Source organism: Sorex araneus, chromosome 11 (genome assembly GCF_027595985.1).
Source record: "Sorex araneus isolate mSorAra2 chromosome 11, mSorAra2.pri, whole genome shotgun sequence".
Classification (NCBI taxonomy): domain Eukaryota; kingdom Metazoa; phylum Chordata; class Mammalia; order Eulipotyphla; family Soricidae; genus Sorex; species Sorex araneus.
In genome coordinates this window covers 49,770,584-49,798,441 of record NC_073312.1, presented here as the reverse complement: position 1 = coordinate 49,798,441, position 27,858 = coordinate 49,770,584, and the positions used below count along the sequence as shown (strand labels likewise).

The 27,858-nt window shown below is 58.4% G+C and overlaps 1 protein-coding gene across 4 annotated transcripts in view; it reads right to left on the bottom strand.

Annotated features, from left to right (window-relative positions):
* Positions 1–27,858, bottom strand: part of RASGEF1A (RasGEF domain family member 1A) — a 68,617-nt gene that overhangs the window by 8,225 nt on the left and 32,534 nt on the right. The window contains exons 1-4 of one of the 4 annotated variants that reach the window (XM_055118794.1): positions 20,554–20,721; positions 9,347–9,539; positions 1,031–1,231; positions 108–230 (exon numbers count right to left, since the gene is read on the bottom strand). In XM_055118794.1, coding sequence (XP_054974769.1) covers positions 108–230; positions 1,031–1,225 — 318 coding nt within the window. In that variant the 5' untranslated portion in view covers positions 1,226–1,231; positions 9,347–9,539; positions 20,554–20,721. Of the gene's footprint in view, positions 1–107; positions 231–1,030; positions 1,232–9,346; positions 9,540–20,553; positions 20,722–27,858 lie in introns of those variants that run through there. The other 3 variants (XM_055118795.1, XM_055118792.1, XM_055118793.1) reach the window with 3 other exon arrangements.

Sequence of the window (27,858 nt, the reverse complement as noted above, 5' to 3'; positions counted from 1 at the left end):
CCTGGCACTGACCAGGTTTCCCTGGGGCGGGGCACTAAGCCTTCTGTAGTTACTTCCTGCATGGCCTCAGCACCCCCCAAGACAGTACCCCACCAGCTCACTGTTACCTTTTCTGGTCCGGCCTCCAGCTGCTGCCGCTGCTCCAGGCAGATCTGCCCCAGGCGGGCCAGCAGGTCATGGGGCGGGATGAAGACTCGGGAGCTCAGAAGAAACGTGAAGATGTAGGTCCGCTGGAGAAGAGGCAGGATGGGGTGAAAACCCTGGATGGGGATCCCGGTGGGCCCCGGTGCTGCTGCTGCATCCACTACTGCCTCTCTGCACCCCTGGGGTTCTCTGCCTGCTTCACTAGGCCCGGCCCACCTGATGAGACCCAGCTCAGACCCACCTTACTTCCCCTCTGCTGTTCCAGGGCCCCCATCCAGCTGTCCTGCCCCACGGGAGCTCAGCCAGCCTGGTGTAGGCATCCCAAGTAAGCCAGTGCCTGAGCATGGCACCACACAACCACCACCTGGATCCTGTCGGGGTTCCCACTGCCAGCCCCTAAGCCTGGTCCATGGAGTCAGGGCTTGGTCTGTGTGGCTGGAGCTTGCCTGGGCTGTCGGCTCCTGTGCAATCACTAGTTATGGGCACCATCACCCCTGCCACACCAGGGTCCCCATCCTGATTCGTGTCCTCTCTTCACCAGGCTGGGTGGCCTCATGGACCACACTGAAAGGCTTAGTGTGCTGGGGGATGTGTGCTGGGGGATGCTGGCCTCACCCCCTCGGCTTCGCATCCTCTGGAGGGCCCTGCCCAGACCCCCACATGGACCCAGGACTTGCTCCCATGGGCCCGCAAGGGCATCGCCTGCCTGGGCTTCTCAGATACTAGGGGATTTGGGGGTGGGGGAGGCAGAGCAGGAAGCAAGGAGGGTTCAGCTGAGGGGGACCCCTCTCCCTGGCTCTAGTGTCCAATTTGCTGGGAGCCCCTCTCAGGGTTCCTGTAGCAGTTTCCCTGGTCCCAGACACACCCCTCAGCCCCCAGCACTCACATCAGGGTAATAGTCCACAGTGGGAGCTAGGTGCTCCATCAGAGCCTCCAGGGACCCAGAGACGAGGCGTCCGTCTTGGAAGATGAGGTCCCCAGAGCTGCCTGCACCGCCGCCGCGCTCCCCCATGCTGGGATGTGCCTGTCCACTACAGCTAGGTCCGAGGATGCTGGAGAAGACCACAGACGTCTGGGGCATAGTTTCCTGGGAGGGAAGGAGGAAGCCTCACCCATGCATCCAGCTCCTGCTGGCCCGTGGGCTTGTGCTGATAGCGTGGGCTGGACGAGGTGTTTGGTAAATGCACCCTCAGCACCAGGCCTGTCCGTGGGGCCTGGACACACCCTGAGCCCCACCGCCTGCATTATACAGAAACGTATGAAAAATGAAGACCGAGAACACGAGCCAGTGTGAGAACACTAGCTGTGCTGCTCCTGGGGACAGCAAAGGGACACTGGGGAGAGCAGGGGCAGCCAGTGTCAAGGCCTGAGCCCAGGGAGGGTGGAAGGGTTCAGGAGCAGACAGACTGGAAGCCTCTGCATCTTCTGAACCTTGCCTCCCCCCAACACACACACAGTGCCAGCTCAGGTGACAGCTGCCTCCAGGACCTCTGATACCCAGAATCCAACTGAAGTGGGGCTGAAAGGCCGGAGAGCACCCACATGTGTGTCAAATCAGCAAAGTATAGTCCCCAACTTGGCCACCCAGGAAGTAGGATGCAGGCTCCCCCACTGGCAGGTCCTTCCGGGGTGACATGGGGGCTAGCAGAGGCATGGGGTCTTGCTATGAAGACTCTGCCCTCGCTCGGCTGCTGGTCAGGCAGGATCGCTGATTGCTTCTGTTTAAGGCCAGCAGAGCCCACCCCTGCTCCTGACCCTCACACAGAGGAAAGGGAACCCACAGTGGCTGCCAGGATTCTTGGGAAATTCTGTGCGAGGAAGCCAAGAGCTTCAGATTAGTGCCACAAGGCAAGGCTAGGGTTGGAACCATGCTGCCAGCACATTGCTGCCCTCATCCAGAGTGGGGGTTCAGGGTCACAGGATAACCCCCGATTGCACATGCCAGGGCCATGGGGCAGGAATGTGGCAGAGACTGGGGAGAGCAGTCCAGCTGTGCTTTAAAATACACCCCCAGTGGGACCCCGGGGCCACTCACAGACTCCAGAGGAGACTTCCTTTTTTCAGGGGGCGGAACAGTGGCTTTGTGAGAAGGAAGTCAATGGAGGATATTCTAGGATATTCTAGGATCTCCAAGTCCAGCCCAGGGGTAACTGCCTCTAGGGAGCCTTCCTAGATTGACTCTGCTGACCCAGGAGGCCAGAGGTGATTGCTCGTCTGCCCTCACATCCTTCTGATTAGCTGGATCCCAGCTGACATGGGATCTGAGTGGCCATTTGGGGGGTCAGATCATGAAGGTGGGCTCCCTAACACCACAGCTGCTCTGCCGCCAACACCAGCTCTGAGGGTGAGCCAAGCCCCAACGCTTTGCCCAAGGCCCAGACACTGTAGGGTGACTTCTAGGATCACATTGTTCCAGGTCCAAAAGGGGATCAAGGGTGGTCAGTGGGTCTACTCACCCCCAAGCTTCTCTTGGTGACCAGAACTGGTCATCGGAATTTTCTGAGCCCCCCTGCCCCTGCACCTCTCTTTCAGCTGACTACTCTGATTATAAAGGCTATGGGTGGGAGGGGGTGGATGCTCCCAACCTCTGCAATGACCCCTCCCCGCCCACTGATTTCCAGATGCCCCACAGACCATGTCCCCCTGTTGTCCAGCCTGCAGGGAGAGAGACCAGTCTGCAGGGAGTGGACAGAGGAGCAACCGAAAGCCAGGGCTACACCCAGAGGGACCAAGTCCTACACACTGGCCTGCAGCTGCCTCTTGGGGGCCCAGCACTATGTCCAGACAAGTGGGGACAGTGGTCAGGTGGGATCCGTGCACACTCTACACCACTTCCAGGATGCACTTCCCACCTGCTCTGACCACCCAGCACTCCTCCCCACCCATGCCCACCCACAGCCAGAAGGCCAGAAGGACTTGGGGGAGGGAGAGTAACCAGAAGAGCAAGAGCCCCGCAACTGAGCTCCCCGCTGCACAGGAGCCCGGGTTGCTGGTTCTAGAAGGACGTCGGTGCAGGCATATGAGAGGGGACATGAACACACGGGCACCCGCAGCTGTGCTTCTCTCGGCCTTTATGGCATGACTTCCTCTTGCCATCATTCCACACACCTGTCAACCATCAGCCACTTTCTACGGGGCAGGTCTCGTTTGTCACCTAGGGCAGGAGGGATGGCTTGGCAGGCTGAGCATATGCCGTGGGTGCCACAAACCTGGGCTCCATAACGAACACTGCATGGCCAAGCCAGGAATAGTCACTGAGCAACCCCAGGTGTGCCCCCAAACCGAAAATAAAACAAAGTTGCTTTCCCCTGGGTTTGATCCCCAGCACCAGACCACACAAAATGTTTCTTTTACTTCAATAAGGTTAGATTTTTTTTTTAATTAGCACATTTTATAAAGTCAAATTCAAGAGGTTGGAAGCCTCAGGGCCAGTACCTAACAGGTCCTCTGGGGGTGGGGGGGTCCAGGCTGCGGCCCCAAATCCCCCGGAGGCAGGAGCAGAGCCCAAGGGACCAAGAGTGACCTGCACAGCATCTACTCTGCCCTGGGGTCCCCCTCAAGATGCTGCCTGGTAGAGCACAGGAGGCAGAGCACGCACTAACCCAGCAAGTGGCAACGCAGTTTTGATCCCCAGCATCCGACATGATCCCCTAAGCACCACCAGGAGTGATTCCTGAGCAACCCAAGTGTGGCCCCAAAATCTCCGGATGTGGCCCCCAAACAAAATAAACACAAAGATGCTGCCTGGAGCTATTTCACCTTGACCAGGTGTCCTACCATATCACCCTCCTTTCCCCTCTGTGCACTGAGCCCCACGGGTCCTGAAGACACCCCACCCCAGTAGCAGAGCCCAGCCCTGCTGGGTCACACGCAGGTCTCCTGCAGAGATTTAGCCAAGTGCCCCCTCTCCTGGGGCAGGAATTCTGAGCACCCTCAGGTTTGAATCCCTGTCTGCAGCTGGTCAGTTCTCCTTCCAAGCAGCCTTGATTTCCCCAGATGTTCATGGACACCACTGCCCTTCCTGTCATCATACTGCCCCACCATCGCCCACTCCCGCTGCGGCCCAGGAAGGGCAGACTCGGCCGGCCACTGCTTCCAGCTGGCTCCCTTCAGAGCCGAGGGCCCTCCTTGGAAAGAGACACGCAGCAGAGCCAGCAGACAACAGCCAAGACCACCCCTCGGCCCGCAGGGATCCTATGACACTGCCCTCAGGAATCTTACAGGATCACCCACGGACTGCTGAGCAAGGCTCAGACAGGCTGAGCCACTGTCCCAGGTCACACAGCAGGATGGTAGCAGCCTGGCAGCCGCCAAGGACTGGGTCTATGCCAGGCTTTGCCGCCTAACACCCGGCATCCTGTAGAGAGCTGCTGGACCGGTGCAACGAGGCGCCTGTGCAAAGTTCTCGGGATACCTGGAAAGCAGCATCACTTCCCCTGGGGCCAACTCCCCAGGCCTGCCTGCTCGCGCCCCCTACAGGCCATGTGAGGGGCGCGCACACGGGTGATTCAAGACGCTGCAGGGAGCCCAGCCGTGGCTTAAATCGGGCGCCCATCGCTCCGGGGCTGAATGTGAGGATCACGAACAATCCGGCGCCTCTGAACTCGCAGCGACAGAAAATCAAACGCGTGATGGATGGAGGCAAGTCTTGCCGACCGCACTCGCCGGAGCTGCAGCGGTGGACGCAGCCCGGGATGTCAGGACTGGGGGCGGGGCGGGGGGTGAAGCTCCTGCACGGAATTCGGCTCTGTCCCAGCGCGGCTGCCCGCAGGGGAACCTCCCCGCCCCCTCCTCCCCGCCCCCCCCCCCCCCAGCCAACACACACACACAGGCCAGCAGCGCCCTCACCTGGGCAGGGAAACGCAGCCCCGCTACTCCCTGGTCTTTCCCAGACGCAGGATCCCAAAAATTGCCAGCCTCCAATGAGGACCCTCCGCTTCACTGAGGCCAGTGCTTCTAGCTACCACTGCACATTCCCCCACCCTCCTCCATGGCCCAGAGTTTCCCTGGAAGCTTTTTTAAAAAAAATTACTCTGCCCAACTCCCACTAAAGCAATTCTGACTTAACAGGCCTGGAGTACAGCCGGGCAGCAACGTTTTCTTTGTCCAAGGGTTTCAGGAAGCAGGATGGGTGGGCCCTCCAGCTGCATCCCATTTCCAGACTGTGCACCCGCAGCCTTCCAAGGGTGGCCCCCAGAACAGGAGCCAGAGCTGCGGTGGGGGATGGGAGGGTGCAGCTTCTGTAGGGCGCACCAGCTTCTATAGGAGCACCAGCTTCTGTAGGGCGCTAGGGTGGAACCCACCTTTGTCCCCAAGGTCCCTGTCACTGGCCTGAACGAAGCAGCAGCCCTACTGGGGGCTGGGGGCACAGCGGAGCAGCCGGAGGAACTCCAGCTTTCTCCCAGCCTCGAGAAGGAGAAGGAGCGCCTGCTAATTATAGCTGCAGCCCCAGGGCCAGCAGGGAGGCAGGTGAGAGTGATTCACAGGCGCCCAGAAGCCAAGCCAGGTGGACATGGGGGGGGGGGGGTGGAGGGCGGGACAAGCAGGCCCAGGTGTGCAGGCGCCCAGGTGCTGGAGGGGGTGGGGCTACCCTGGCGCTCTGAGTTAAAGGCAGAGGCCCCCTGCCCACACTTGCCTGGTTCATACCTGGTTCCACTGGGCTCTCTGGGGGTCCTGCTGAGGAAATGGGGTCCTCCCTACATCTAGACCCCTGAGCCCCCTTGGCTGAGCCTCAAAGGGTGCCAAAGGGCCAGGAGAGGAGACGCCAGTAGGGTGGGAGGGCCCAGGGAGTAGCCAGGAGCTGTGTGGGTGCACTGGCATCGTCTCCGCCAAGCCCCCTGTCTGGGACTTCCCTCCAGCGTCAGAAAAGTGTTCAAGCTGATGGACCCTTGCTTGATGCTCCCCAGCGCACCAAGAGAGGCACCCAAGAGGCTGCAGGGGCTAACAAGCACCCCTGCCTCACACCCCACCCTGTACCTCGTTCTTTTCTCATGCTCCCGCTCTGGTCCTGGGCCTCCAGCGCCCACCAGGCCCTCAGTCCCCCCTGCCCAGGGTTTCTGCCAGATCTGCCATGGTCTGAATGGAGTGAGGCTGGGGCTGGGCTATCTGCGGCCAGGGGGGGGGGGGGCTCCTGGGTGGGCAGCCACACTGCCCGGCTGTCAGTGGGGGACAGGGTTTCTTGTTTTACCCCCTCCCAGGCTTGTGAAGTTCCAGGAGAAAATGGAAGGGAGACTGGTTGGGGGCCTGGAGCCAGCCCATCGCTGCCCTGTCTCCACAGCGCCGAGTCTGCCAGCTGCCCCAGCTTATCCATCCCCTCCACCCCGAGCCCCCACGGGTCTCGCACCTTCTGCCCTGGACTGGACCAGGTATCCCACCTGGGGCAATCTAGAACCCCCGACACACCAGGACCCAAAGGTTCATCTCCTTTTGTCACCCCAGATAGTAAAAAGCTTCTCGGAGCTTCTCCAGAGGTGCCCGGGAGACGGACAGGCTCAGCTTTGTCCATGCACTGTCTCGGCCCACACCCCTCAGTGCTGAACAGAAGCTCCAGCTGCAGATGCTCGCCCAGAAAGCAGCTCAGAGAAGAGCAGCCCGTAGACATCTGTCACCTGAGAGGTGCCGGGGGCTCCCAATGCCCGAGGATGAGAGGTCAGGAGCCCCCAAAAGACCTCTCCAGAGGTTGGTTTGGGACAAGTTGCCCCGGCCATGTGGGGACTGGCTGGGGGTACCGGGGGCACATGACCATCACGGGAATAGGCCTTCCCACCCAGAACAGGTGTCCCCACATGGGCGGTGGGCACAGGAAACAATTACCTGTGTCGGGTGCTCAGGCCCGTGAAGGGCTGCTTGAAGCTGGTCCTTGAGTCCAGGATCCTTTCTAAAGGGCACGATCTGGAGCTCTGGGTCAACACAGCACAGTGGGGGCACCTCTTGAGTGGGGAAACTGCCAGAAAACGGCAGCCTCTGAGTGTTTACATCTCTCTCTCTCTCTCTCTCTCTCTCTCTCTCTCTCTCTCTCTCTCTCTCTCTCTCTCTCTCTCTCTCTCTCTCTCTCTCTCTCTCTCTCTCTCTCTCTCTCTCTCTCCCTCTCTTATGGCCTGCACCGAGGTGGGGGGGGGGCAGGTACTGAAAATTCCAGGCATCCCCAGACAGAAGCAGACCTCAGGTGCCTACCGCAGGCCTAAGACACCCCAAGCAAGGGGGCCTCGGAGGACCCTCAGAAGACTCTGAAGGTCAGTTCCCACTGCCGCCTCTTCATGGACAGAGACGTGAGGCCTCTCAGTCCCTGAGCTTTCTTGCATGTTCTGACCAGCTCTGGCTGGCGAGGGACTCTGTGGTCCCCCACCCCCAATCAGCACAGATAGAAGGCACATGCTTCTGGTCACCCGGGTCACCGCCAGGCCTGGGAAAGGCTGACCCACACGTACACACAACGCACTCCAGCTGCCCCAGGACACCCGGGCACCCACTCCCATCCCTCCAGGGGACCCCGGGAGCTGCAGCAATGCTGGAGACCCAGATCCCTGGGCCAGGCCACCAGCATCCCTGCCCTACAGAGCCACTGTGGGCACCGACAATCTCGTGCTCCCACACCCCGATATGCTTGTGCTTGACTGCCAGGGTAAAGGGGTCGCCTCTGCCCACTGCACCTATTCCTCCTGTCCCCCCCCCCACACACACACACATACACACACCTGCCAGGGGCTCTCCCAGAGGAGGCCCGATGTCTGGGACAATAGTGGCCCCACAAGAGCTGTCACTAACAGTGAAGCCGAGTTCACATGGGGGAGGAGACACTCTGTTCGTGCTGGAGAGACATCGAGTCACTGCAGGGCTGCGGGCAGCAGGGCTGGGCTCATGGACGGGGGCCAGAGGGACAGGGGGCACCCCTCCCTCAGAAATCATGTGCCCTCTGGGGTCAGGCCCTTTTCTCCCAGCCCTGGTTGTGCGGGTGCAGGCCAAATCAGATCACTGCCACAGCCCTTAACGAGGTCACCATCAGACCTGTGGGCACTACAGAGGGGCAAGGGATACAGTATGCCCGAGGAGTGTCCACAGCTGCCCCTCCTGGGGGCACTCTAGGGGCTTCAGTGTCCCAGCTGCCCTGCCACCTCACCTCCACCACAAACCGCCCTCTGGTGTCCATCCTGGGAAAGAGGGTACAGGGCTCAACAAGCTTGCATGCCCCCCCCCCCACCTGGGGCTACCTGGGGCATGTGTCTGCACTGCAAAGGGGCTTGGGGAAGAACTTGGGAAGGTGACACTGGATCCCATCCCATCCCAAGACCCAGCCCACTCTGCCCCAGCTGCTGGGAGACCTCAGCCCCAGAGGGAGGGGGGCAGCCTCCAGTTCCGCTAGCAGCAACCTCTGCTCAGCCCTGCAGGGGACAGGCTGTCTGGCCAGGTTCTGGGGGCACAGCCAGAAAATTCAAACCCTGGGCTCTGCCATTCTAGAAATTTCAGAGAAACGTGATGCCAGGGGTCCAAGGTTGAATGAGCCCTGAAATGCCTGTCGTCAGGAGCTCAGTGGGATTGAGCTGGACAGGTCTCAGCTCAGCTCAGGCTGTGCCCAGATGTCACTTCTAGGTCCCCATGCCCCACTCCCCATGTCTGGGTCCAGATCAGTGGCTCCGGGAGCAGGGGGAGCAGGGTTGCCTGGGGTTCCCCCCTCATTTCTCCTCCTTCCTCCTCATGCCTCCAGAACAGGGCAGCCGCGCTGGGCTTCGTCCTGGCTGTGTGGAGAAACTCCCGTTCCCACACATACCGCATCTGACCCCAGGGACTGGGGTCCCCAGACGCCCCTCCATGGCAGTCAGGCAAAGAATCCAAGCTTCCCGGAAAACTGGGACAAAAACGGCCCTGGAGGCCCGCCTGGCACAAGTCCCTAGGGCCCTGCCAGGAGGTGGCGCGGAGCCGGAGCCAGCCCCGCCCCTGCCAGCTCTGCGAGGGGCGCTGCTTGCTCGGGCAGCACGCGGGCTTCTATTTTTTAACCTACTCAACAAAACGAGGCTATTTTTAGCTCAGCAAGCTGCAGGGCATCATAATTAGCAACTGAAAATTACCCATCTTGCCAACCTCCCCTCTGCTGGTTTTGGGGTGGGGGGTAGAAAGTGCTCCTGGAGAGAACTGGGCTTCAGGCCCTGTCCCCAGCCTGGTGGTCCCTCACCCCTGATGGACAGCCTTTATAACGGCTGCCTCAGACCTGGTCCTGGGGTTCATCCTGGAATCCGGAAAGCCCATCAGAGCCGGTTCTTCCATGGCTGCGGTGCCTGTGGACCACAGTTCCGGGAGGGCTCCGAGGGGGGCTCGCGTCAAAGTCTCAGGGACACTCAGGCCCCACTGAGGACAGAATCTGGGCCAGGCTCTGAGGCTTGTCAGCGAAGCCCAGCCCTCATCTGCGAATAAAAATGAACCCGGTCAGCTTCTTGAGGGCTCCTTCTCCAAACCTGGCTACCCTGCGGTGGAGTAGGAGGTAACACACTCACACACTCTCTCTCTCTCTCTCTCTCTCTCTCTCTCTCTCTCTCTCTCTCTCTCTCTCTCTCTCTCTCTCTCTCTCTCTCTCACTCTCTCTCTCTCTCTCCATTCTCCCTCCCTCCCTCCCTTCCTTCCTTCTTCCCTCGCTCCCTCCCTTTCTTCCTTCCTTCCTCCTTCTTTCCTCCCTCCCTCTTTTCATTCCTTCCTTCCTACTTCCCTCCCTCCCTCCCTCCCTTCCTTCCTTCTTCCCTCCCTTCCCATCCCTCTCAGTGACCATGTTAACAAGAGCCCACATAGACTCTGGCGCTGCACCACGGCAGACATGAGACCCGCCGCAGGCTGGTCTCTGGGTGAGCTTCCCAGCTAGGACAGTGTGTCTGAAGCATCTTGTCCAGAAGGGCTCCCAGATCAGCAAGGGGACCCAAGGAACTGCTTTCGGGATAGGTGGGGGGGTGGGGAATGAGGGGCTCACTTTACACAACAGAAAACTAAGCTGGAGGCTGCAAGTCAGTATCAAACTCAGCTGTGAACTTCAAAGTTTTATCGCTCTTTGGGGGTGGGGGGCGGGTAGTGCCAAATTTCCCACATTCCTGCCACTAGGGGCAAACCCCTGGGTCAACCTTTACTCATTTAACATTCAGCCTTATTTGGCCTACTGGCCCCTTTTATGAAAAACATCACTCAGCGCTCCCCCCCCCCAATACAGAAAACACCTCCCTCATTGTACCCAAGGCTACTACTGCACCCCGGAAACCTTCCAGCACCCCCAGGGCAGTACCATTCGCTGTTTGAGTGGGTCCCTAAGGCCAAGAAGGTCTGGGCCAGTTTCTTGGACGCTCCAGCCACACCTTGTGGTGCAAAGCAGGGGTTTTGCGGGGCTGCCCTTCCAGAAGGCGGCCATGAGGAGGTGCTAGCGCCCCACTGCTGAACCACTGCGGCTGACGGATCTGGCTTCTGAGCAAAGCAGGGAGCCGGGAGGGTCGGCAGTTGGGTGCTCAGAGTTGGGTGCTCCTTCCCAGGGCCTTCCAGCCTCATGGGGCGGAGGGTGGGGTGGGCAGAGGCACACGGAAGTTCGGCGGTGAGGCCCAGCCCGGCTACTCGAGGGCATCCCACTGCCGCCAGCACGTGGCCAGAGGCCTGTCTTCATCTCCAAGCTGGCCAGGAAAGCGGGAGAGCTGGCCGCCCTGCTAGTGCCGTATCACTCCATCTTCCCTGCCCTGGTCCCGCTGCTCCCCAACTCTTCACAGACCAGAAAACACAGCAAAGCATGCAGTGCCAGGGCAGGGCCGGGAGCCACAGCTTGGCAGTGCCTCCGGGGCCCCAGCACCTTGCAGGGAACTGGAAGTGAGGGGTGCTTGGGGAGAGGGCGCTATGTTCTGATCCACTACTATCGGGAGACTCCAGGGTCTCTAGGGATAGCGTCTTCAGCTCCTCCTTCCTCTCCCCACTTCTCCTTTACCCCCGGCCCCCTCTTGAAACAGCTCGCCGGGATTCCTTGCTTTCTCTGGGCTCAGGCCCAGGAGTGGCCCTGGACCTGCCATCTTTAGTGTCACCTGCAGAGGGTGCAGGTGAATAATCCACTGCGCAGTTCTTAGGCACATTGGCTGGATATAAGAGAGAGAGACAGAGACAGAGAGAGGAAGAAGGGTGTCTGCCATAGAGGCAGCTGGGGGGGCATGGAGATAGTGGCAGAGAGAAACTGGGGACATTGGGGGTGGGAGATGTACCCTGGTGAAGGGATGGGTATTGGAACATCCTATGACAGAAATCCAATCCTGAATAACGTAACTGTGTATCTCACAGTGATTCAATTTTAAAGGGTGTGGTTTTGTTTGTTTGTTTGTTTGTTTGTTTTTGAAAAGAGACTTCCAGGAGCCAGGACCCAGCCAACATGATCTTGCCTCCGAGAGCCCCAGGGGGTACCAGGCCTGCATCAAACTCCAGGGTTCAGGTCCTCAGCTGCCCAGGAGCCCCTGGCCCCTGCTGCCCATCCATTGCTGCTCTCTCCTGCCCAGGGAAGCCACGGAAGGACACCTGCTGGGTGATGGCCTTGTCTTTCTCTTCGTGTCCCAAGTGCCACGACGCCCCAGTCTGGTGTGTGGTGGGGGCAACAGGCTCCAGGTCCTGGGGGTCTGACTACAAGCATGGGCTGGGGGTTTCCGTGGGCTAGGCCCAGTGGGGAGACTGAGTCCTCCTCAGCAGCCACCAAGCCCGAATCCTGCTTGACCCGCGGTCCGGGTGGGATCAGAGCTGCAGTGACCCACAGCCCTGGGGGCTCAGGACCACCAGTGGGCATCCCTTACAGAGAAGTCAGGAGAAGCTGCCACTGCTTCCTGATGGGCAGGTCCACGGGGCTGAGTACCTGGGCCCGTCCTGGCAGGGGCCAGGGGGATCCAAATTGGCACTAGACTAAGGGGACCTGCCCAGGTGGAGAGAGGCAGGACCCACACGGCTCTGTGGGGAGACTTTCATCCTGCCCACTCTGGATCCCACAAGCCCTGTGGAGGCCCTGACTTGCCCCATCACTGCAGCTCCCTGTCTCCCTTCTGCCAGGCAAGGAAGCATGGCGGGAGGGTGGGCAGGACCAGGACATGGCATTTGCCTCTGATGAAGCTTCAGAGACCAGAGGTACAAAGTGTGGGAGTGGTCGAGGTCTGGGTTGTGGGGCAGGACAGGGGCTGGGTGGGCCCAGAGGTGGCTGCCATGGGGACAGGGCCGCCAGCCCTCCCAGGCTCCCGTTCCACAGCCGAGCTGATAATGTGAGCTTTGTCCCAGGCATGTGATTCATTTCTCCTTCTGAATTCCTTCCTATTCCCAATTACTCTGTGAATTGACTGACGGACTCTTGCCGTCTCCTTACACTTTTCAGTGCAAATTCTGCCAAGGTTGGAGGTTTATTTCTCTCTTATTTTTCCCTCCTTCTTTCCACCCTTTCTGTCCTGTCAGCTTCTTCTGGTGGCCACTCTGGGGACAGAATGTGATTGTTCATCAGAAGCATCCCATTCTGGAGCCTGGAGAGGTTCCCCCAGAGATAGGAGGCAGGCCTGGAGAGACTCTGCCCTTCGCTGGCCTCGGGGGTGCCAGGGTCCCCCTTTCCTTTTGCCACTGCCCTCAGTCGCTCCGGGATCTGCTCAGGCAGAATCCACCAGGGCCACGCAAGGTCGCTGCATGCACAACACTGACCCTCTTGGCCTTCTGCAAGCCGGGCCAGAGGGGTCCCAAACCTGAGAGCAACCTGGAGCCGGTACTGCCATTTCTGGAAACCAAGGACAGGGACAGGCTGCAGACCACTGCCCATAATTAACCATCTGTCTCTGGGGGCCCTTCCCACCTGGGGCTACCGCTTTAGACCCCAGAGAGACCTACCAGGGAGGCTGCTGGGCCTCCTGCCCCTGGGGTGTGAAGACACAACACGACTCCTCCCAGTTTCAGGGCTTACCAGGCCCCCCTGCACAGCCGCAGGAGCCAACCTGCAGTATCAGCAGAGGACAGAACCAGGGGACCGGGGCGTGAACAAATGGGGGGAGGTGGGTATCTGGGCATGATGGACGGGGGGGGGGTCTCAAGGAATCTGGGATTCTGAGTCCCTTGGTGAGAAAACGGCGAACAGAGGAACAGCCAGCAGAAACCTCCATCCCGAAAGCTGCCCAGGGTGGGGGCAAGGGGCCAGGGCCCAGGTGGAGGAGAGGCAGGGCAGTTCTTTCTTTTCTTTCTTTTTTTTTTTTCCTAAACGGTGTCTAATTAGGCTGAGCAATGACTTTTTTGTGTGTTTAAAAACAAATAAAAAATAATTCCTCGTCTTCCTGGCAGCGGCCCAGAGTGACACCTCTGGGACCCCACTGCTCTGTGTGGAGAGCGCAGGAGTTTCCTGCCATGACCTCCCAGCAAGAGTGCACCCCCTCCACACCCCATCCCTGTTCAAGTCCACAGGCAGATCTCGGGACACACACTGTCCCATTGCCCGGGGGCCCAGAACCAGCCAGCGTCCCAGAGTAGGAGAGACAGCCGCGCCCGGGCACTTGCCCACATGTACCACTGCACTTGCCACTGCCATGGCAGCTACCTCAACCTTCCAGCTGGAGGCCCATTGGCCCAGGGGCATCGAAGGGGCCAATAGGGGGTTACTGGAGTGCCAGGGTGAACCCAGCAAGGGTGAGGACTGTGACAAGACACTAAGGGACGTGGGCTCAGCTTGGGGGGAGGGGAGAGCAGGACAGACAAGGCCCAGCCCAGAAGGCACCCCTGCTTGGCACACATGACAGGGGTTTGGGCTGAGGACTGAGCAGTTCAGCCTATGCTCTCCGTGCAAGAACATAGCAGCCTCGCTCCAGCAAGACCTCTGGGGAAGGCTTCCCACTCACACCTCACCACAGCCCTTTCCAGCTGCCGTGTCACCTGGGATGTCAAGGACAGGAGGCCACAGGGCTGGCAGGGCACAGCCAGGACAGCCCAAGTGAGCTGGGCTGGAACAGGTGAGCTCCCAGCCCACCGCTCCCAGCTGAGCCAGGCACTCACTCGCCTAGCAGGGCGCTCCCCTTCATGGACCTGACATACGGACCCCATCCCTGTTGCTAGAACTTACTGCTGACAAGTGATGGAGACTGAGATGCATGGTGGGAAGGGTGAGAACAATGAAGGCAAACACACACACACACACACACACACACACACACACACACACACACACATACACACACACCCTGGACACAGGCCCATTCTCCCGTGGGCATATTCAGCTCCATGATCAGCATGAAAGAACTCTTACGTGGAAATGTGCCTAGGAAATGTGACTGAATGAAATGGCCACAGCTTAATTAATGAATGGCATGGCCAAAGTATAGCACAACTCATTAATAAGTAAAGAGTCTCCCCAAAGTCATCCACATGATTGAAAAAGTCTTTGCTAAATCATTCTGGGTTAAAGAAGCAATCAAGACTTCAATGACTGGGCCAAAGTGAAAGTACAGCAGGGAGGATGTCTGCCTTGCATGCAGCCAACCCAGGTTTGATCCCCCGCATCACATATGGTCCCCAGAAAACCCCCAAGAGTAATTCCTGAGTGCAGAGCCAGGAGTAACCTCTAAGTATCGTCAGGTCTGAGCATCACCAGGTGTGATCCAAAAAAAGAAAAAAAAAAAGAACCACTCCAATGACAGCAGACAGTCAGACATTTAAAAATAAAAACTTCTAAGAAAACACCTTTTAAAAATGTGGATGTGGCCAATTTAAAATAGGAGGGGGGGAAATAAAACCATAGATGTCAGTATGCCACTTTCCCCACTATCTGAAAGCAGCGTGGGGCACAAAGAACTTTCCTAAGCAGAAACAGCCTAACAGGAAGGAGCTAAACACTATTTTCACTTTTCTTTCTGGTGTTTGAGCCACACCCAGTGACACTCAGGACCTACTCCTGCGCATTGACTGGGGAACCAGGTGGGACAGGGGATGGAATCCCCCACATTCTGTACCTCCTAAGACAAAGCGTAAACCAGCTGAGCCATGTCCCCCTGCCCGTTTCCACTTTTCATTATCAAAGTGACCATCCTCTTTCGATTCCTTTTGGTGCCAAAAGCAGGTAGACTACGGCAGATCTTTCACAGGAATGAAATGGTGTAATGCAAACTCTGGAAAAGCAGAGCATACCTGTATTTTAAGTAAAGCAAAAAAAATGTAAAACCAATGAATGAAACATTTGATTCAAAAAAAAAATAAAAAGTGTGTCTAAACAAAACATATTTACAGCAAAGCAAACCAAGAGATGGAATTGCCAAAAGGTAAATTAGTGGATTTAATTAAAGAAAAAAAAACAGGCTGATTAATCAAAAACTGATTCCTTGAAAATAAAATTAAGATAAACCTCTGGCAGTCCTAATCAATGGAAGGAATGGAAGAAGGGGAAAGAGAAAGATAGGAAAAGAAAGAGTGAAGAAATGCAGGAACCGCAGAGAGCAGAAATGAGAAGGGGCCATTTTATTTTATTATAAAGGCAAAAAAAAAAAGGAAGAAGAGAAAAGAAAAAGGAATCTAACCACATATATCAGATATGGAGAACAAACTTTAAAAGAAAGAACTATTTGTAAATTTGTGCTAAGAGGTCTAAAAGCATTTTGAACTGGAATATTAACTAGAAAATATAAATAACCAAAATATTAAAATATACTAAAAACATTTAGAACCCAAAAAAGACCAATAACCGTAGTACAAATTAAATAAGTTGACAGCCAACTGAACCTCAGGGAGAAATGAAAGCAAACCCTGGCCCAGACAGTTCCTAAAATGAATTATTTCAAGCCTTGGAGACTAAGATAATTTTATATGCTATTTAAACTATTCCAACTATACAATTCATATTGAAAACCTTTCCTATTCATTTTATGAAGCTAACATAACCATGATTTATAAATGTGACAAATATGTCCCCTAGTAGAAAAGTGAATATAAATTCTTACCTATGAAAATATATGAAAAATAGCCTAAGCAACACATCAGTGGAATGAACCCAGTAACATTTTAAAGCACAGTCAAGCCTGGCCCAGTGGGATTTATTCCAGGAATATGAGGATGATTTAGCTCAAAGAAACTAATAAGTCAACACATTAATAGGCCCAAGGAGGAAAGGAATTTGATGGTTTTGCTAGATATAAGAAAGCCTCTGATGAAAAGAAATGTCCATTCTTGGTGTATACGTTTGGCAATTAATGTAGAAACGGAGCCCACGGCTCATGATGAGAGGAATATCTATTAGTAATTTAGGGCCATTTTCAGATTGAACAATAAAACATGAGAGGCCTTCTCATTAACATAAAGACCAAGCCAGGGACTACTGCTACTATTTAATGTTGCTCTGCAGCTCTTAGAAAGCACAATAAGAAGCAAAAGATACATTAGAAACAAAGACGTAGAATGTTCCTTATGTGCAGGGAATATTATTAATTTCACGGGTTTTCCGGAAAGTCAAACTAAAAATCTGTCAGGAGCAGACACTCTGGCGGAGGGGGCGGTGTTGGAACGCGGTGTGCATGAAACCCTGTCGTTAACAGTACAGGAAACTGCCATGCTTCAAAAATGTTTTTAAATTTTTAAATAATAAAATGCAACAATAAGAGAATTCAATTACCTAATAACAAACATTTTTCTTAGCACCAATAGGTCCAATAGGGTATACATGTACTTTCCAGGGACTAATATACTGATATTCCAGTGAAAGTGAGGTGTGTGTGTGTGTGTGTGTGTGTGTGTTGTGTGCACACATAATGTGTGCAGGTCCCCCTGCATTCTTGTTCTGTAGGCCTCCCAGCCACTGGCTTGAGACACGCTGTTCCTACCAGCTACCCCCGTTCCTGGCCATATATCCATGAGTGTGAACCATGGACCTGAAACTGCCCATTTCCTGCCTTCCCTTTTGTAAGGATGTTGCTCTGGTGCCCAGAGGGAGGCCAGGGCCAGGGCTGACCCAGAATGAAAGCTGGTGCCCCTTGCCGCTCCCCTTCCTGCAGCGTGGCTGCAGACTTAGACCTCAGAGGGGCCCCAGTTTCCTCCTGAGTCACTGGCATGTCGAGCTGGTGAGGGTTGAAGGAGCCCAACACCTTCACGTGCTCCCAGGTCCTGTGACTCATGCTCGCTCACTCACCCGCTCACTCACTCGCAGGGGGTGGCTCTGGAGAGCAGCCACGCTGACATTTGGGAAATGTCGTAGGCTTGGCAGGCGAGAGTGAGCTGTTAGCGGGGCTGGGGTGATTCTGAGGAGGCGGAGACTGCGGTGGGGGCGCCTGCGGGTTTGTCAGAGAAACCCCACGGGCCGTCCAGTGGCAGTGATGCCACAGGGGACGGCGCTCTTGAGAGACGGAAAAGAAGCAATGGACCACAGCAGAGATCCCGGGGACCATCACCCAGACACCCACAACCGACTGCCCACCCTAGGGCTCACTCTCTTAGGCTGTCCAGACCCTGGCAGGGCACAGCCTTCCTAGCCTGGAAGCCAACCCTAAGCCTTGTCCTCCCAGCCACACTCAGGTAAACATTAGCCCCTCGTCAGTCTCCTGCCCCACAAAACCAGGAGGGAAATCAAATAACACCCAGCTGGCCTGCCTGGCTCATACACACCAAAGTAGACTGTTCCACAAGGCCCGCTGTCTGCCCCTGGAGACAGACACGACCTTACTGTGCAGTGTGAGCTCCGTGGGAATGGGGGTGTGTGCTGGGTGCCCAGGAAGCCTGGGGATAAAGGAATAAACTAGTGAGAGAGAAATCAGGGAGGGCTTCCTGGAGGGAGTAATTTTTATAATGGGCTTCCCAAAGATGATTGGGGTCAGGAGGAAGAGCCAGGAGATGGATTAGGTCTCCTGGCTGCCAGCCCAGATCTGACCAACCCTAGGCTGGCCTTCAATCAGTGGCTCCCTCAGAGGTGAGTTCCAGGGAGCTCCCAGGTGTCGGGGGACAAGCATCTTTCACCAGCTGTCATCTCAGACGTCTCCCTATCCCAAACTATTGTGTGACTCTTTCTCAAGCCATCCCCCAGACTGGCAGGCCCACCCGTACCCGCGCAGTCCCCGCAGGTTGTGGGTATATTACCCACAGGCAGTGCTCCTGCCCCTGATCTTCCCATGCACACGGCAGCCAGGTGGACACGGGACACAAGGACTCCCTTGACTCTCCCTGATGGCCCACAGCAAGGGTGGCCCAAGCAGGCTGACTCAGCATGGTAGGGGTCTACACAGGGGGGCCTGGCTGTGTAGAGTTGGGCAGTGCAGCCAGGAGGCAGCAAGGGGCCCGCCAGGCAGGACAGGGGTCTCACATTAGCACTCCGGGACAGACCTCTCCCTAACTACAGTGCCCCGGGCCTCACCAGGGTGTCAAACTGTCCCCCTCCCCTACTTGCTGCCCCACTGCATGCCCTGCATCCTTTCCCCACAGTGACGGGGTCTCCCCACCCCCACCCAGAGTGCTCCCACAGAGTGCTCCCACAGGCCTCCTCCTCACACTGCTGGCCTGGTCTGCGTCCCTCCCACCCTCCCTGTGGGGCTCCCGAGCAGCAGACATCCAGGCCTGCCCCTGGACACAGAAAGCCAAGCACTGTCTTTTCCCGGCAAGTTGCCCACTGCACACCCCGCATCATGCACAGACATGTCCCCGGGGTGAGCTGGCCCTGGGAGCTCCCTCAAGAAACCCCCCACTCTGTGGTCAGTATACCGAGTGCCGAGCAGGCCGGGGCCTGCGTGCCAGCTCATCAGGGACTGGCATTCCTGGTCCAAGGCAGATTTAGAGGAGCTCTGAGCCTCCTCTTTAGAGGGGTGGGGGCTCCCAAGCAGTGCTCAGGGGGACCCAGGGACCCTATCCAGCAATATTCAGCCACCCAGGAGGGTGATTCTGAGCTACAGTCCCAGGATCCTTTGCTGCTGCTTGGGGCCTATGGTGCCAGGGACCAACTGGGTCACCCCAGGGTTTCCAGGGATGCTCCATGCTCAGCAGGTCACGTGATTCCAGATGCTGGACCGGAGTCAGGTGATGTCAGGCCTTATGCCTGAAGCCTGGAGTTGCCTGGGCTCCCCCAGCTCAAGCTCAGCACATGAAAGTGGCCTGTGCAATCCAGGTGGAACCACAAAAAGCGAATACAGTCTGCTGTGCGTGGGACCCATGGGCCGGGGCTCTGCTAGAGAGCCGGGAGCAGGGTGCTGCCAGCCCTTGGCAGACACAGACAAGCCACACGTCCATTGTGCTGCTCTGTGCTCTGGATGTGGGGGGTGTTTCTTCACTGCAGACCCTCCTGAACCGTCCTAACTGTGACGCCCTCCTATGTCCTACTCGCCCCCCTTTCCTGCTTTCCTTCTCTGTGGCCCCTCTGGGCCACGGAACACGCCCTGCTTCATTCACTGTGCTTCGCTGTTCCCTGGCTGGAAGGTGCGCACTCTGCAGGGGTGAAGGCACTGTGATGTGTTTGGTCCCCAGGAGGCGCACAGCGCTGGGCGCCACAGGCTGTCCAGGAGTGGAGACTCTCTGGCGCCCCCTTGCCCCCTTCTGCCCTGGTCTTTCCTTCAGTCCTGGGGTTCTGATTCTGACTTACTCGGTTCCCCTCTAAGAGGGCACCAGGCTGCACCACTCAAAGACAGAGTCTGATGAACAGCGGTGGAAATGCAGCACCACGTCAGCCCGCAAGGGATGAAGGGTGGGTCTCCCCCTTTCCTGTCGGAATTTTGACACACACCCCACCCCAGCCCCGGCGCCTGCAGCGCCCCTCACCCTGGACCTTCACTTTCCTTAAACAGGCATTTGCGGCCAGTCCACCCCCTCCCTCCCTCTCACTCCCCATATATAAACACGCCCGCACTTCCACTCACTCTCGCCCACACATCACACACGCAGCTCCCCTGCCTACTTCATGCCGCCTCCTCTCCAGCACCTCCTCCTCCAGGGCAAACAGGTGGTCCCCAGCCCCTCACGTCCGGGAAACGATTCGGGGACGTGGGGGGAGCTTCCAAGCAGGTGCCCCCAGAGAGATCTCCCCTGCCCCAATTGGCTGCTGAGGCTGCTGTCCCGAACCCCGGCTCGGTTCACCCCTCAGGGCTTTATATCGGATCCGCTGGGCCACAGATGACCACCGGGACCACAGCTGACCAAGGGGCTCTGCAGGACACGCCGGAAGGGGCAGCCTGGCCTATGCGCAGGGCTCCGAGCCCCTGGTCCCGCCCACCTGACAGCAGGTGCCTGCGGGGACCGTAAGGGGAGTGGTGGTGCCCCACGGCTGGCTGCCCGTGGCCAGCAGAAGAGCCCCCTCCGCGGATGGTCAGCGGTCCTTCCCCAGTTCGGCGGCGCAGGGACCCCCGACCCCGAGGGTCCTACTGTTACGGGGGTGGGGGGGGAAGGCTGCCCAGGCGGCGCATCCTCGCGGTGGCCGTCTGCCCCGCCGCCCGCACCTGCCCCGCGCCACAGCCCTACCTGGGGCTCCAGAAACATCCTGTCTGCCTGCTCCGGCCCGGGTCCCCCCGCGCGCGCCGAGAGAGCCAGCGCCGGCTGCCAGCCCCGCGGCCACCCACTGCCCCGCGCTCGCCTCCCGCGTGCTCGCTGCCCCCGCGGGGCGGGCCGCACCAGGGGCGGGGCCGAGGGACATTGGGGGCCGCCCGGGTGGCGCGCAGGGAGGGACCGCGCGATCGGCTCCAGGACGAGCCAGCGCGCAGAGCGGGGGCGGGGGGCAGGCGGTGGGGCGCAGTGGGGCGGGACCGCGCGGTGGACTGCAGGGAAGGGTCGGGGTGGGGCTGGGGGGGCGCCCGGCGGGCGTAAGGGGGTGCGGGGTGGGGGAAGCGCCCGGCGGGCGTGCGGGGAGCGTGGGGTGGGGGAAGCGCCCGCCGGGCGTGCAGGGGTGCGCAGGGTGGGGGAAGCGCCCGCCGGGCGTGCGGGGGCGCGGTGGAGTAGAGCGTCCAGCAGGCGTGCAGGGTCGCGGTGGAGTAGAGCGTCCAGCGGGCTTGCAGGGGCGCTGGGGAGAGAGCCCGGCGGGCATGCAGGGGCGCTGGGGCAGGGGGTGGGCACCTGACGGGCGTGCAAGGGCGCAGGGGGGGGCGGGGGAAGAGCCGGGTGAGCGCGGACAGCGCCGCTAGGCAAAGGGGTCGGCCCGGGAGGGGATCGGCGGTGCGGGCGAGATGCCGCGCGCCACCCTGTCTCCTCCCTAGCCTCACCTCACTGTCGCGGTGCCCTGCAAATGGCTGCAGGTGCTTGGCCGTTACTCGGCGCGATGCCTCCCCGGACGGGGGCGCTCGCTCCACACAGCCCCGCCGGCCGCTGCGCGCACAGCTCTGCCCGGCCTCGCCGCGGCGTGAGCGTGGGGGACGCGCGGCAGCTGCCTCTGCGGAGGGCACTAATCCGAAACAGGCGTGGGTGGTCCTAATATACTGCACAGTGAGGCGTCACTGCGCCCCCGGGAGCGCGGGCGCTCGCAAGGATTCCTGTTAGGTGCTGGTCCCCAGTCCAAGCTGGGGATTTGGGTGGGAAAAAAACAAGCACGGATAGACTCACGCCCCCTGTGAACCATGTGGAACTGCAGCCACCTTGGGAGGCAGCTGGGCGAACCAGGGATAGTCTCAGCTTCCCCCTTAACAGTAGGAGCAGGAGGTGCCCAGAGAGCGCTGGGAGAAGCCCCGGAGGTGAAATGGGGGGTTCATGAACAAGCCCTGGGGGACCGGCAGGCAGAGGTCCAGGATAGCCGCCCAGCAGTCTCATGGCACCGCTGCTCCCTGCCCAGGATCCCCCTGGCTGCCAGGCTGAGCCTTCGTGGAGAGATTATTGTGTCTTGCAGAGTGACAAGCTTACCAGGTCCAATGTTTAGCCTCACGCAGAGGATGCAGGTTTGTGAAGACAGGGGTTCCTCTCCAGAGTCTGCTGCCCCACCTCTGAGCCACACACTTTCTCTGCTAGGAGAAATTTCTGCTGAAGCCCTACAGCAACGCCAAGGGCTGTAAACCTCAGCACACACCCCGCTTGGAAGCTCACCCCGCTTTGAAGCTTTTCCCAGCATGCCTACCCACCCATGGGCCTGTCTCCAGAGTACCCAGGGGGCTGCAGGTCCTGGGAAAGTCCGCCGAGGGTCTGCCCTGCCTTCCTCTGCCCTAGTCTACCTACTGGGCGGTCTCTGCGCCCTTTAAGATCATCACCACGTTGAATGAGGAAATTCACGTGGAAGTTCTAGATGTGCCCACTCAGAGGAAGTGGCTGATGTGTGACCCCTCAGCACCTTTCGGAACAGTCACAGGCGGTTCCTTGCCTGCTCCCCTGGGGGTAGGAGAACCCTCTGCCCACCAGCCCCACAGAGTGCCCACCCCCGCAGGCAGGAGGACACGCTCTCCTTTGGAACCTGTACTGAGCTCAGTCTCCATGCCCAGGCCTGCCACTGCTGAGTCTTGCCAAGGATGTGACCATGCCACCAACTGTGAGCGGGTCAGGGCACCTGATAAAGATCTCATGGAGAGGGCTTGTGGGGACCAGCATAGGACCCCATGATCTTGCCAGGGTCAGTTCCAGAAAGTAAAGGAAAAGCTGGAGAGATGGTCTGGTGGGCAGGGCGCTTATCTTACACATGGCCAACTTGGGTTCCATCCCCAGCACCACATCTGGTCCCCAGAGCCCTCCAGGAGTGACCCCTGAGCACAGAGCCAGGAATAAGTCCTGAGCTCTACAGGGTATGGCCCCAAAATAAAAACTAAAACACAAAAAGTAAAGAAGCCGGGTTGAGGGGTGGGGGGAATACAGCCAGAACAGGAGACTTCTGCTGAAAGTTTCTCAAAAGACGGAGACACCTAGGAAGTTTCTAGAAATACAGAGGCACCTAGGCACCTAGGAAGAGACAGTAAAGCTATACTTGAGGCCAGAACAGCCATGCAACCCAGTCTGGGAAAGGTCATGAGGACAGCAGAAGTCCTGACCTCCGAATGACACTGACATGGACATTTGTACAGACACAGATGCTTGGGACAGACAGGAAATGGGACATGAGTTCAGCGGGTAACAGGCCTTAAGCAGTGTCCCTACTTCCACCTGTGCTCAGACCCCTGTAAACCCTGGGCCAAGCCTGGGGCATGGCAGAGCCCCTGTCTTACGGGTGTGAGGTTACAAGTTCGGCCCCTGCCACTAGGGTATGCCACAGCCCCATGGATCAGGTGTGATCCTGGTGGCACTGCCACCTGGGAACAGCTCCACAAAAGCTGTGCAATCTCAGCATCCCATAACCCAGAGCGTGTGAACACCACAATTGCAACCCACGGTGAGCACTAAACCCAACTGTGTGTGTGAGACCCTGGTCACTGCAACAACCACCACAGGGGCCTGTGACAACCTGAGCTCTCGGGGTGTCCACGCTCTAGCACACCTGTGGGCTCCAGGCAGCTACCTGGCTCCCAGGGAGTGGTGAGAGGCAGAATCTTGGCTCTGCCCCTGTCCCCACACACCTGGGGCAGTGGCATGACTTGCTGGGCAGTGGGCAGCCGTGCAGGCGCTGCAGCTCTCCTGAGCTGCTGCCAATCCTCTCCAGAGTAACTTACAAAGCAAACGCACCACTGATGGTCTGAGACAAAACAGAGCAAAAAGCGGGGGGACATCAGAAGAAGGGGTCCAGCCTACCCTTCAGATGTCCCTCTCTTATGCCTGCCTAAGTAAGCGATTCCCCCAACAGGACAGGAATCACAGGTTTCTCCTAACTCCGTGTACGCCACTTGGCCCTGATGAACAGAAGTGAGCTAACCCACCACTAATATGCAACTGGCCCGCGTGCGTAACTGACCAGCAATATTCAATTTTAGGCTGTATAACCTACCAAGAGTGTGTAACTCACCAATAGGGATAACTCACCAAGAGTGTAACTCACCATGAGTGTGTAACTGACCAAAAGTATATAACTCACCACCCTTATTTAACTCACCAAGAGTACAACTATCAAGAGTGTAACTCACCAAGAGTGTGTAACTCACCACCAGAACCAGCTAGTGTGGGAGTATAACTAACAGCATGTACCAGCTCCTGACCTGTATGGATCACAACACCCCAGCCAGGTCACTGCTCCACCAGCAGACTGCGGGATAGAGAGGGGACCTCAGCTGACCACAGAGCTGTCATCTAACTGCAGTGCAGTTCCACTCCCTCACGCAGTGCCTTATGTCCTCTGCTTGCGGGCCCCTCTAAGCTCAGGCGGGGGGGCCAAGGGGCAAGGTGGACTAAGTAGGAGCCCAGCAACAGGGCAGGCAGGGCCGGGGGACTCTGGGAACAAGGCAACTTGCGCCTCTCAGTTAGCAGGCACCCACAGCATGGCAGGGGGTCCGTGTCCCCTGCGCTAGCAGGGAGTGGGGCCTTTGCTCCGCACAGTTGGCTAAGGAACCCATCCTTCCTGGTCCCCCCAGGCCAGCTGCTATGGTCCCAGACCACTGCTCTCTCTGGCTTCCCACCCACCTTAATTTTCCTGGGAGAGCCTGGAGAGTCACTAGAAGACGCCCACCTCCAGACGTCCTACCAGGCACCCTCGTTCCCCTACCCCAAGTGACTCCCACTCGGCCTATGTCTGAGGCACAGCCTCCAGGTGCCTGGCCAGACCCAGAGGATGTTAGGCTGGGCAGAGCCTGGTGGCTGGGAGGACCTAGAGGTCCTGGACCTGGGAGTCTCTGCCCCAGCACAGGGTTCAGGGGGACAAAGAGAGGGTCCCTCTGTTCTTCCAGGAAAGGAAGAGATGTAGATGGGTTTCCCTGGTGGGATGCAGGCCTGGCCTGAGGGTGAGAGGGACAGAGCGAGCCCTGGCCATGAGAATATCCATGTCTGTCCTTCCAGAGACACACAGGCAGAGAGTACAGGGGCTCAGGGGAGACCCCAGTTCTGAGCAGTGTCCACTGCACTGAGCAGCTCCAAAGCAAAGGGGGAGCTGCCTGCCTGGGTGACCCCGGATCCATGAGCAGCGGCCTTGGGCCCACAGTGGGCGCAGGACCCAGTCAGAGGCAGGCGGTGAGGGGAAGCGAGTCCCACATGGCTGCTGGAAGCCAAGCAAGGCCTTCCCTGCCTGTCCACAGGCTCCCCAAACCCTCTCAGGGCGCTGGCCTGAGCAAATCCACTCATTCCTAGCCTTCCCTTCTAGCACATTCCTCAGCCGGGCCTGAGGAGGCTGCTCTGGTGCACGGAGGAGAGAGAGGGTCCCCCTGAGCATGGTGGTGGGGGCGGGGGGAAACGCCCTCGATCACCCATCACTGAAGGTGCCCAGCCCCTTCAACAAGTGTGGAGGTGGCAGCTACTGAGGAGGTTAGCGGCTTCCCAGGGTTCAATTCCTGCCAGACTGGAGCAGGTTTAACACTCAGGGGCTTGGTTCCGTGGACAGCACTGGGGGGTCCCCAGAGATCTTCCTTCCTGTGAAGGGGTCCAGCTGTCAGAAGCCTGGATGCGGGCACTGGCCCTGGAGAGGCAGCAGATGGGAAGAGGGCGGGTGAGACTTTTGGGTGTCCTGCGGAGCTGCGGGAGACAGAGGTGTGGGACACAGGCCTGGGAAGCAGAGGAAGCACATGGCCCGCCCGGACTCTGACAGCTGAGCAGCAGCCCCAGGCCAGGCCACCCCTCTCGACGGGCTGCCCAGCGTCCTTTCCCCATCCCCCACCCTCCTCAACACTGCTGAGAGCCACAGATGACTTGGGTGCTTGGGTGGATGCAGATAGCGTGGGGTGCTCCTGGGCTGGCCTGGCACCTGGGGAGCTTGTGAGCTGGAGGCGATGCTCCCCCGAAGGAGCCCTGAACCCCCCGGCCTGTCCAGGATCAGCACTGACTACGCGCAGGCTCCAGGGGGTGTGGACCCGTGACGGATGGGGGATGTCACAGAACCATTGCAAAAATCAGAGACAGCTCCACTCACCCCTGCAAAGCTGCCATGCGGAGAGCTAATGCCCTCGGCCCCATAGCCTGGCTCCCGTCTCCTTGTGCGGTGTTTCTTTCCTTACTGCACACACGGGCTGTTTCCTCCCAAGGGCATCCGGGACCTGAGGCGGCTAAAAGAAGCCCTTCAAATGCCCCCTCATTGGCTGACCACCCTGTCCATCCACTGTGTCCCCCCATACACACACATCCCACCCTGCCATGGCTTTGTCCAGGGCCTTGCCCCCCGCTACCGGTCAGGGCTGCCCTGGAGGGGCTGGCTAGTGCCAGGAAGCAAGTCTCTCTCCTGGCAGTGCTCCTGGACTACAGCCCCACGGCAGAGCCCGCAAATGCCTCATCTGTCTCATCTCCTTCTGAGGAGCACTGTCCTGCTCCTTTGGTCGGTGAGGGCTCGGAGGATTCACATTGACGTCATGAGGCTCCCAGGGACCCTTCAGACCCCTTCTGCCCCTAGGAGGCCAGAAGCTTGTGAGTGGCTCAAAAAGTTCTTCGTGAATTCTATCCTGGTCCTGCCCTGCAGGCTGTGGCTCAAGGGACAACAGTCCCCATCTGGGCCCTGGGGCACAGAGACAGCAGTGAGAGACAAGGTAGGAATGTTTTGGGGGTTGGCAGTGGCACCTGTTTCTGTGCATGTATGGAAACCAGCCATGAGGGCTCAGTAACGTTCAGGGCAGCTGTGGGGGCTAACGCCAGAACAGAGGTCAGCAAGGCCTCATGCCTGTCCCCCCCCTGCCCCCACCCCGACCAGGCAGGCAGCACAGGGCAGGGGACTTGCCTCAGAGCTAAACCAGACAGCGCTGGGGTGTGAGTACTCAGGAGACAGCAAAGGCAGGGCCATGAAGGGAAAGACAGAGGGACCTTTCCTAGACCAAGCCTGGAGCAGGCCAGCAGGGAGAGACAATGACAGCAGCTCTGGGCCGAGCCTCTGGCTCAGAACCAGCCAGAAAGAGGGGGCGGGCGTACAAGTGAAGGTGCGGGCCAGGCCCATGCACAAGGAGTGAACTGCTTGATTCTCACCCCGAGGTCTGCCGAACGGTCGTGACAGGTGATGCAGAGTTTGTTCCCGGCAGGAAAAGGGGAGGAAAGGAGGAGACACCGGGTGCCCCAAGGCAGCCCACGGGATTGAAGCCACTCCCTCCCATGTTGTGTTTACAGCACACACGTGCCACTGTGCCTGTGTATGCACACAGGTGGGTATGCGGTCCCTGTGTGTGGGGCTGCACATGTGCGCTTTGTGCAAGCACATGTGTTCAACTGTATGTGTCCTATGTGCACACACAAGCTTGTGTGTGCTTCCACGTGCTCCTGTGTGCACCTATGAAACCCACGAGCACAAACACACCCCGGAAGCTTAGCCAGGTGTCTACCCCCAAAAGCCTCTGCCCTCTGGTTCCCTCTCCCTCCTTTCTCTTCATTCTTGTCGAGCATCTCTGAGATCTCTCCAACAAACATGCATGACTGCCGCTGGCATCACACGTGGCACACACTTTATATGAAATCAGGGTAGGAGGCTCAGTGCCCTCCTCAGGGTAGTTGGGGGTGGAGGGTCAGGGCCTGGCTGATGGCAGTCCCATCCTTGGGGCCTGCTCTTGAGGTTCCTCACAGGCTCCTGGAGCAGGGACACCTGCTCCCACCAGCTGGGATACAACCCAGGGAGGGTTTGCCCAGGGCAAACAGGGTGGTGTGGACAGTCAGAGAAGCCTGAGGACCTTTCCTGGATGGATGTCAGGAAAGGCTACATCAGGCAGCTGAGTACATGGGAGCAGTTTCTTCCAGACTGCTGGGGCTTCAAAGGGGCTGTGGCTCCCCTCTGTCATAAACAACACATACTGCCTCCCCAAGAGGAACATGTTCTGGGGT